We start from the raw sequence: 10,538 nt of genomic DNA, 5'->3' as shown, positions 1-10,538 counted from the left end.
CACCTACGAGCAGGTACTAACCCGGGACGCGCAGACGCTTTCGCGCCCACGAACTCAAAGGGAGACGGTACACTCGAGGAGCAAGGTGATTGGCTGCGAGCCGAATGACGCGGGGCCCTGGGCACCCGCCTCCGGGAGCGACCCGCCCCTACGGCGAGCGGACAGGAACAGTTCGCGAACGGCGACCTCGGCTTCCGGGTCGGCGCACCAAGATGGCGGCGGCCAGGTGCTGGAGGCTGCTGCCCCTCGGCCGGCGGCTGTCGCAGCAGGCCGCCGCCACCCAGGCCCCCGGGGCCGCCGCCGCCGCCCAGGCCCCCGCGGCCGCCGCCCAGGCCCCCGCGGCCGCCGCCGCCACCCAGGCCCCCGAGGCGGGCGGCCCGGGGTTGGCGCCGACGCCCGTGGCGCGGTACCCGCCGGTCGTGGCCTCCATGACCGCCGACAGCAAGGCGGCGCGGCAGCGGCGCATACAGCGCTGGCAGGCGACGGTGCACGCGGCCCCGACCGTGGACGAGAAGATGCGGATCCTCACCAAGATGCAGTTCAAGAAGTACGTGGTGCACCCGCAGACCGGCGCGCTGAACGCCGACCGCTGGTACCAGGCCTTCACCAAGACCGTGTTCCGGGCGGGCCTGCCGCCCGCGCCCGCGCCGCCCCCGCTCGACCTCGCGGGCCTGCGGGCCGCCGTGTGCGACGGCCTCCTGCAGGAGCATGTCTACCTGCGCCGCCGCCGCCCGCCGCGCCCCGACCTTCGCCGGGCCGTCGCCTCGGCCCTGCTGGACCAGATGGTGGGGACCCTGGTGAACCTGCTCGCGCCGCTCAACCCCGTCCTGGCCACCGGCGCCCTCGGTGAGCGGGGAGCGCCCACCCAGAACCCGGGAGGTGGGGGCGGTAGCCGGGGCTGGCCTCCCTGACAGTTCAGCAGCACTGAGTTTCTGGTGGCCTGCCCTACTACCTACTTTAGGACTCCGCGGACGCTCATCATATTTCCATGGCTTGACCCGGTTTTGTCTGTCCAGCCAACAGTCTTAAGAGGCTGTGGACAGTGCAACAACTTGGGGTTGTCCTTTGACTCCTCCACAGGAGGCTGTGTGACCCAAATGTAAAAACATCAACCTCTCTTACTTTGCCTTAGTTCCAGTATGAGAATTACAGTAGGACTGTTTGGTCATAGGATTGTGAAAGTTAAATATTAGCTAAAATTCCTAACATTTTCTTATCATTTACTGTATGTCATTCCTTTTTCCCGATTTTCTAATTGCCAACTGGTTAATCCTCATAATAACACAGCAGATATCATGAATTCATTTTATAAATGAGGAGTAAAAAGGCACGATTTAAATATTGCTGTCTTAAAGCCCAGTATCTGGTAGGTTTAGGGGTCAAGATTCAGTCCTAGTAAACAGAAACTTCTGTTTGTTGAGTGTGGACATGAAAAATAATATAGCCAGGAATGGTGCTGCAAGCCTTTAATCCCAGGACTCAGGGGAGAGAGAGAGAGAGAGAGAGAGAAAGAATGTGAAATGTTTTTGCTTGTTTGTTTTGGATGGAGTGAGAGTGCTGGGGTTTGAACTCAAGGACTAGAATGCACTGCCATTGAGCTACATTCCAGCAGATAATGATAATGTGTTAATTCTACATGATAATGATAATGTGATAATTCTACATGAGCCCATCACAGCCTTATAGAAGGTAAACGAAACAATATAAACCAAGCCTTATTGATCACAATCATACTAGGCCTTTATTTTACTGCCTTACAAGCATCAGAATATCTAGAAACCTCTTTCTCTATTTCAGACAGCATTTACGGCTCAACATTCTTCATAGCAACAGGTTTTCATGGACTTCACGTAATCACCGGATCTACCTTCCTTATTGTATGCCTTTTCTGACAACTAAAATTCCACTTTAAATCAAAACACCACTTTGGGTTTGAAGCAGCAGCATGATACTTACATTTTGTGGACGTCGTATGACTTTTCCTTTACATTTCCATTTATTGATCAGGCTCATGCTCTCTTAGTATAAAAAGTACAATTGACTTCCAATCAGTTAGATCTAGTAAAAACCTAGAAGAGAACAATTAATCTATTAATCTCCCTCCTAATTAACATCTTCTTATCTTCTCTCTTAGTCACTATTGCATTTTTTATTCCACAAATTAATATCTATGCAGAAAAAGTACACGCTTATGAATGCAGCTTTGACCCTATAGGCTCTGCTCGACTACCATTTTCAATAAAATCCTTCCTAGTAGCAATTACATTCCTTTTATTTGACCTAGAAATTGCTCTATTTGTGCTTAACTGAACTTTGTAGTGCCTGTATTCCCTTCCTCATTTATAAAGGAAAAGTAGTATTAGAAAATCAGTCATTTTTTTTCTACTAACCATTGATAGCTTAGAAAACTTAAATATGTTCAGACTAAGTTCCTCTTGTACAAAATGGCAGTGATTGGAATTATATGTACCCTTTAGAGAAATTATAAAAATAAAGTTAGTGCTTTATAGATCAGTTTTCATTTTATTGTGGTGAGTGTTACTCCCGTTCATTTGAGCATTTTAACATTTAACTGAGTAATCCTGTTAATTACAGTGTTTAGCAAAATGAAGTTTTTGAGTGTTGTACTTTAGATATAATGGTTCGGTTATGTAACTGGGGTTCTTATATGCTACAGTTTTTAACATGTGTGTATTTTAGACATGCTATTCTTAACATGTTTATGGCTAAGTTAACTAACAACCGTTTTTTCTCTGAATAATGGAGAAAACTTTGAATCTCTTTTGATAGATTCCAAGCGCCCCGTTGACTTTTACTGGTTTCGTGGTGAGGAAACCATTCCTGCTGGTCATCGGAAAGGTCATATTGATGTTTTACGGTACCAAATAAATGATAAACCACACAACCAGATTCGAATATCTAAGCAGCTCCCCGAGGTAAGGGTTTGGAGTCTTTTGTGTCCAGTGCTCAGCGTTGCCAAAAGCCAGTCAGGTAACCAGGCGAATGCAGTGAAGCCTTTTGGGTAGATCTCTTGCCTTCTCTGTTTGTTTTATGTCGGCTGCTCAACTGGAAATCTTTTCAGCTTTTTAGTTTGCTATGATCTGTTCTCCGAAGGTCAAATTAAAATTATTCACCAGAATAGGTAAGGCATAAATGTGATAAAAATCAATTTGTGGTTGTTTCAAGTGCCAGGATCTTTAAAATGGGAGACCACTTTAGGCCTCAGAGTACATGTTAGTGTAGGTGAGCTCTTTTTTGATGATGCAGCCCCAAGCTCTCCCGAACTCAGGATATTTCAGAGTATTGATTAGGAAAGCCCATCCTGCAGACTGTGCAGATATTCCAAACTACAAACCTGAAGGCTGAAACACTTCTGGTCCCTAGCATTTGATTCAGAGGTGCTCAGCCTGTGTAATCAAATCATTTTGTAAAAAATAACTCATTGAAAAAAAACTGTAAATCTAAGAGGGTTATGAATGAGGTGGAAGCAAGTGCTTCTGAATTTCCTGTGTTTTCTTCTCTTCCAAGTTTGTGCCACTGGATTATTCCATTCCTGTAGAAATCCCTGTTATGAAGTGTAAGCCCGACAAGATGCCGTTATTCAGACGGCAGTATGAAAACAGCATATTCACCGGTAAGTTTCTCTTCACGTATTCACACATAAATACATTCAGAGTTAACGCATCCTTAAACTTTAATGGAAACTTAATTTTGGATTATCATTTTACTGCTTTTTTGGTGGAGACAGGGTTTCTGTAGCTCAGGCCTCTAGACTGATGGTAGTGCTGACTGCCCATGAACTTGGGAGCCCCCCTGGTGTGTAGGAGTATATCTTCCACACCCAGCTCAATTTTAATTCTTAAACACTAACAGGTTCAATTGCATATGAGCAGTATCATTCATAATCTCAGTGTATTGTAGCATGGATGAAAATTGGAGAGAAATTTAACTTTTAAATTTGAAAATATTGTTGTGTCTACTGATTTAGCAACATTTAACCTTCAAAAATTATTATACTTGCTAGGCCTTTTATTTCATTGGAAAAGTCATTTGTATTTTGTATGTTTAGAACTGGGCTTAGGATTGTGATGGCCTTTTATTGAAGCTTCTTGCTTATTCTGCACATGGCAGCTACATCAGGAGTCCAAGCACCTGTAGGCCTCGTGTCTACCCTAACACTCCTTGATGTTCTGTCCCTTCCATACACTTCCTCCTCAGATGACCCAGTGAAGGTTTGAAGAGAGCATTCTATTAGTCCTCCAGGCCCTGTGTTAGTCCTTTCTCAGTCACTCGGGGTTAGTGGCTGGGAATTCTTTTTGAAACTAACAGTGAATAGCGCATGTCTGTATTTAAGAAAGCTGGATCGTGAGCTCTTTCTGCCTTTGCTCTCCTTTCCCCTTTCTCTTTCCTTTTCTTTCCTTTTTATTTTATTTATTTATTTGTAGTATTCTCTGCTTCTGTTTGTTTCTCTTTCTCTGTTTGCTTGTTCTTCTCACTCTTTCTTTGTTACTGGCTGGTTTAACACTCACTGTGGAATGGCAGTGGCCTTGGACTCGGCAGATCCTCCTCCCCCAGATACCCACTGCTGAGGGTGTGTGCCACCCTGTCAGCATTATGTATGTGCAGGCTCAAACCAGAGCTTCCTCCATGCTTGGCAAACACTGCCCACTAAGGTACTTTACTTAGAAATATAAAAACAGCCGGGCACCAGTGGTGCATGTATGTAATCCCAACACTCAGGGAGGCGGAGGCAGGTGGATCTCTGTGAGTTCAAAGCCAGCCTGGTCTTCAAAGCGAGTTCAGGACAGCGAAGGCTCTAGAGAGAAACCCTGTCTCAAACCAAAACCAAAAAAAAGCAAAAAAGAAAAACCAAAAAAAAAATCCTTCTTATAAAAAAATGAACAAAGATATTATCACATTAATTGTAAAGAAGCTCTTTTGTGTTATTTTTTATTGTAAATATGTGTGCATAATGAGTGTAGGTGTACGAGTGCCAGGAGTCATGTTTGGAGAGCATTCTTCTTTCTGTGGTGTGGGTTCCAGAAATTCAACTGCAGTCTTTAGGGTTGCCCCTGGGTAGAATCTATCCTCTGAGGGATATTGCAGTAGTAGCTCTTAATGTCTGAGAGGGGTTGGTAGAATTAAATAATGGTGAATTATAAGTTCCTTTTATATGCTTCTTTCTGGCTTATTTGGGCCCTGGTGAGCTTTGTGCTAATGAACAGGTTGGGAAATTGATTTCCAGTAACTACCATAGTCAGTAAAAAAAATTCTAAGGTGATTCAGTCCATTTATGTCTTTTGAGTACTGAACATATGTTCCAAGAAAGCTATGCTTGAAACAAATGTTAAAACATGTGCCTCTGGGCTTCTGCATGCTCTTATTTCATCAGCAATGTGTTCATTGTTTCCATTAGGCTCAAGAACAGCAGATCCGTGCTGTTATGGTCACACCCAGTTTCACCTGTTACCTGACAAGTTAAATAGGGAAAGGCTGATAAAAAGAAACCAAGCTGAGCAGGTAGAAGTTGTTTATAGGTCTAACGCCATTGCAAGTCTGTTTGCTTGGACCGGAGCACAAGCTGTGTACCAAGGTGAGCCCAAATGTGGTGGCAGTTTTCATTCTGGAAAGTAAAACACGTTGAGAATAGAATTATTAACATTTTTTTTCCTTTAGGTAAAAACAGAACCTGGATGTGAACATTTTGCAGATTTTATGTTGATACAAAATGCAGTTATTTAAAAATCCATAATGAAATAGTCTACATTTGAAATTTTGCAAGTACACACGTGCAATCTGCTTTTCCTCTGATTACTTCCTTTATAAATATATTATTTTCTAGTGTTTTTCACAAACATTTCAAAAATTGGTTGAGTAAGTCAAATCTTTGTAGGTTTCCTCAGTTTGTAAAATTTTCAAGTTAGGAGAAAAATTATGCAGGAGTCAAGATTCTGGGTAGGAAGTGCTCTGGAGGTCACAAGGCAACTTTCTGTGGAGTACACTTAAACCTTTTTGTGGGTCCCAGGAATCTAGCTTGGGTCTTCCGCCCTTGAATGTTTTTATGGCAGAGTGGTTAGCTTTAGAGACAGTATTGAAAACAGACAGGCCTGACTCACCTAAAGCTTTTGTTACAGTAGAAAATGAAAAATAATCATATACCATTTTCAGAGTGGTGTTATGGTAAAAGCATTTGAGGGAAAATCTATTTGAATAGAGCCATTACACAAAGATGTCCAGAAGTGACTTCTGTTCAAAGACCTGAGTGGTGATGAGCTACATGAAGAATCTAGGGGAAGACACATTGAGATAAAAGGAATAACTGGAAAAAGTCTCTGCAGGGAGAACAGGCTTTTGAAGTACGTAGGGAACAACATAGAAGCTGGTGACTGGAGGCCAGTTAAGAAACGAGAAGGGAAATGGTGTGAAATGATGTAGCAGAAGGTAGAAGCTATATCCTGGGGGACTTTATTTACCCAGTTTGAAGTTTGGGCCAAGGAGTGGTGTCTACCAAGCAAATTCTCTACCAGTGAGCTGTAATCCTCATCTTCCTCAGAGATCAGTGTTCTATGTCAAAGCCTAAAAATACAAAATATGAACTAGATTAATTCTGTACAGTAACCCAGGAGGAATTGTTCTTAGTGGAGTCTCTTCAACTTTGTGCTTCCATTGCTGATGTATATTTCTTAAATAGGAAAGGAAGATGGCAGCAGGTAGGATTGAGTGAGTCAGGAAGGGTGAGTGGTATCTTCCAATGACACTGTATCTTCATGAATGATAAGCTCCTACCTACTGCATTTGAGCAATAACTTTTGTTAGATCTTGCCATTAAGAATTAAGTATAAAGTATACATGTGGAGAAGTTGATTCTCCATTCTCACACATGTGGAGAAGTGTAGGAGTATTAAAGCAGTCAGGCTAGAAAAGAAATCAGACAGAAAACTTACATAGGTAAGTATGAAGCATCCTGGAACCTTCTGACCTGAGACACCAGAGACAATGACAGCATTCTAAAAACCTCTGAACATACTCAGTTGGCACTGAATTATTCAAAGGCATGGTGTTGAGACCATAGAAAACTAGACTTTTTCCTGAAGGTTTTTCCGAGCTGTGTAGGTATCAATATTTGATGAAATAAGTAGTCATAATAGATCTTGGGTTTTACATGGGTCTAGTGTGGATATTTTTCGAGCATATTTGAAGTCATTAAGTTAATACCAGATGCAGGCGCATTCCTGTAAGCAAAGCTTAGATAACTGAATGAATGCTGGAAGCTACTGAAGGCTGAAGGAAAGGATGGATCATAAATTTGGGGTCCTAGAAGGGAGGAAACACTAATACAGCAATAGAATAGTTAGTGACAAAAACAGGGTACTCAGATCTTCAGGGATTGGGAGGTCTTCACTGGCTTCCAGAATGTTTTATCTTGATATTCCGTATCAAGGTGTGTAAATCCAGCCTTGTTTTCTTCTGCAGGGTTCTGGAGCGAAGCAGATGTCACGCGGCCTTTTGTCTCTCAGGCTGTGATCACAGACGGGAAACATTTCTCTTTTTTCTGCTACCAGTTAAATACTTTAGCACTGACTGTACAAGCTGATCAAAATAACCCACGTAAAAACATATGTTGGGGGACACAGAGTAAGCCCCTCTACGAGACAGTGGAAGATAATGACGTGAAAGGCTTTGACGATGACGTTCTCCTGCAGATAGTCCACTTTCTACTCAGGAAACCAAGAGAAGACACAGCACAGCTGGCAGGAAGCCAGGAGACAGCACCTGATCCAGGACCCTGAGGATATTTCAATTTCACCAGAGGAGCAATAAAGTCATTTCAGGATTTTGTACTGTCAGTTATTATTAAACACATTGATTTTTGAGAAAAACAAAAAAACACTTCTTATGTTAACTGTCATTACACTTTACACTCTTCGGATTCTTTAAAGATTTAGTTTTAGATGTAATGATAGTGATTTAAAAATGATTCTCAGCTGATATGCCTTAGGAGGCTTGGGTGAAAGAAGAGCCTGCTCTAATAAGTTGTATTCTGACCTTCACACGTGCCCTGCCTCTGTGTGTCTGCTTGTCTCTAAAGAAATGTTTAAAAAGAAAAAATATATATTTATGTAGTACTAATAATGATATTGAGCTACTTTTAATACCTTGGTATTTTGTGTCATTTAAAGGTGATAACAGTGGGGAACTGGAGAGAACCTGACTTGGTCCCAACACTTACATTTACAAGTGGTTTACAGCCCTCTGTCCCGACCCAGTGCCCTCTTCTGACCTATGAGGCGCCAGGCACACACTGGTCCATACAGAGACATATGCATGAAAAGCACGCATACACACAAAATTAAAACCATTATATATATCGGGTGTCTTGTAAATAACGTGTTAGAGCATTCTTCATAAAGGCTGTTTTTTACAAGCTAAGCTGAGGCTTTACAATGTAATGTTTGATCTTTATTTTGAAAGGATTTTGATTTAAAACCATATACAATATGATGAGGATGCTTTGATGGTAGCATCTGTCCCAGTTACTGTTCAACGGGCTGTGTAGGTGGTTCCCTGCTAGGGACACAGTGAGTCTGCTGCCTTGACCTGCGTATGCCTCCTTTGCTTTTCCACTTTAGAATCTAAAACCAGATGTCATTTAATAGGAGTCGAAAGGATGTAGGTTAATTACCACAGTTTCTTTAGCTTCAGGTCTCATATGCTTTCATACGTTTTTGAGATTGGTTTTTCCTGAATGTTTTGTCCATGTACTGTGTGGGTGCAATGCCTTCAGAAGCCAGGAGAGGGCATCAGATCCCTGGCGTTACTGATGGAGCTGCTGCTCTGCTTCTGGGAATCAAATGCAGGTGTTCTGGAAAAGCAACCAATCCTCTAATCACAGCCCTTTCCACCCAGTCTTTTAATATCAGCAAATTTAGTTCTTTATGTGGCTCCTCCACATTTCCTACTTAAGGGTTTGTGTAACTATGAGTAGATTTTTTTTCTTTATAATTCTTTTTATTGCTGAAACATGGCTAATGTTGATTTCTGTGTTAAAAGCTAATTTACTAATTGAGTAGTTTTTGCAGTTGATTCTTAAGAGGTGTAGTGCCCTAAGTGCAGTCTAACTTGGCTGTCTCTTACCTTGCCTCTCAACTTAGGTGAAAATAGGCATCTGTGAAGAACTGTGGGCAGCGCTTCAGTCTGTTGTTCTGTGTGACTTTGATGATTGCCTTGGTTGAAACACATTCCTGGCCTCTATTTCTTTGACGATTCTCTCACATCCCCCTGGCTACTCTTCCTCTACCGTTCTTGAAAGATTGACATACCTCCAGGTTTTGTGCTAGTTTCCATATTTATTTAGTTCCCCTACTTGTCATCAAATCATAGGGATTTAGATATAAATTCAAAATTCGAACTTGCCTTCAATTTTATCGTAACTTAATAATTCACTAGTCTGAGTAAGTAAGCTTGTGGATAATTTTCTCCATGATTTTCTCATTCCCTCAGGAAAAACACTTTTGTAATCCAGAAAATAACTTTATTTTAATAACATTGCCAGGTGCAATGAACACATGCCTGCAATTCCACCACTCAGGAGGTGAAGACACGTGTATTTGCCGTGTAAGGTCATCCTAAGCTACACGAACCCCTGAAACAATTTTGTTGACTGAACTCTAATAAGAAGCCATTAGCATGTCAATTTCACCTCCAAAGAACTTCACTGTGTTTGTGAAGCTTCCACACCACCCCAGTTTAAATGTTGAAATTCCAGCCTTCAGGGCTCGCAGGTAGGCTGTGTGACCAGTGAAATCAGTATGTGCTTCAGGCCCAGAGAGTTCACTCACCACTTCCACATGAAAAGATAGCAAGAAGTCACTTGCAGGTATCACCACGCTCATCAGCTCTGCATCTGCTGGACCCCTTGAACATGGGCTCGCCTCTAGCACCAAAAAAACACTTTTCTGTTAATGACCACCTGGCTTATGGTATGTCATTGCAGCCTGAATGGACTAAGGACTGCTAATTATACTTTGTGATTTTTTTTTTCACTTAAGTTCTAGCAAATGCTGCATAATCCTAAAATAAAGCTAATTGACAGAATCATTAGGCACCTTTACTATTTTTTAAAATATATATGACATAATTTATCAGCATTAAGTCATACAAAATGATACATAGAAGTACTAGTAACTTGGCCACCTGTGTTTCATCATTTTGTAATAAAAATTTTGCATTAAACATACTGAATTTTTTTATTTTTTAGATTTTTTGTGTTCTTTTAGATTTTTTAAATTTCAAATGTTTTATATTAACTACAGTTTATTCACTTGGTATCCCAGCTATAACCCCTTCCCTCATTCCCTCCCAACCCTACCCTCCCTCCCACGTCTCATCCCATGCCCCTCCCCAAGTCCACTGATAGGAGAGGACCTCCTTCCCTTCAATCTTACCCTAGCCTATGAGGTCTCATCAGGACCGGCCACATTGTCTTGCTCTGTGGCATGGTAAGGCTGTTCCCTTTACTAGGGAACCCACTTGGACAC

The 10,538-nt window shown here is 42.2% G+C and overlaps 1 protein-coding gene across 1 annotated transcript; it reads left to right on the top strand.

Moving 5' to 3' along the window:
- Positions 1-212: 212 nt before the first annotated feature.
- Mrps30 (mitochondrial ribosomal protein S30) lies at positions 213-7,847 on the top strand. The gene is made up of 6 exons (XM_060373014.1): positions 213-275; positions 333-846; positions 2,791-2,936; positions 3,529-3,634; positions 5,417-5,593; positions 7,474-7,847. Exons 1-6 carry the CDS (start codon positions 213-215, stop codon positions 7,788-7,790), a joined length of 1,323 nt encoding a protein of 440 aa, XP_060228997.1. The 3' UTR covers positions 7,791-7,847.
- Positions 7,848-10,538: the final 2,691 nt, after the last annotated feature.

Source organism: Meriones unguiculatus, chromosome 19 (genome assembly GCF_030254825.1).
Source record: "Meriones unguiculatus strain TT.TT164.6M chromosome 19, Bangor_MerUng_6.1, whole genome shotgun sequence".
NCBI classification, from domain to species: Eukaryota; Metazoa; Chordata; class Mammalia; order Rodentia; family Muridae; genus Meriones; species Meriones unguiculatus.
This window is presented reverse-complemented; position numbering and strand designations above follow the sequence as displayed.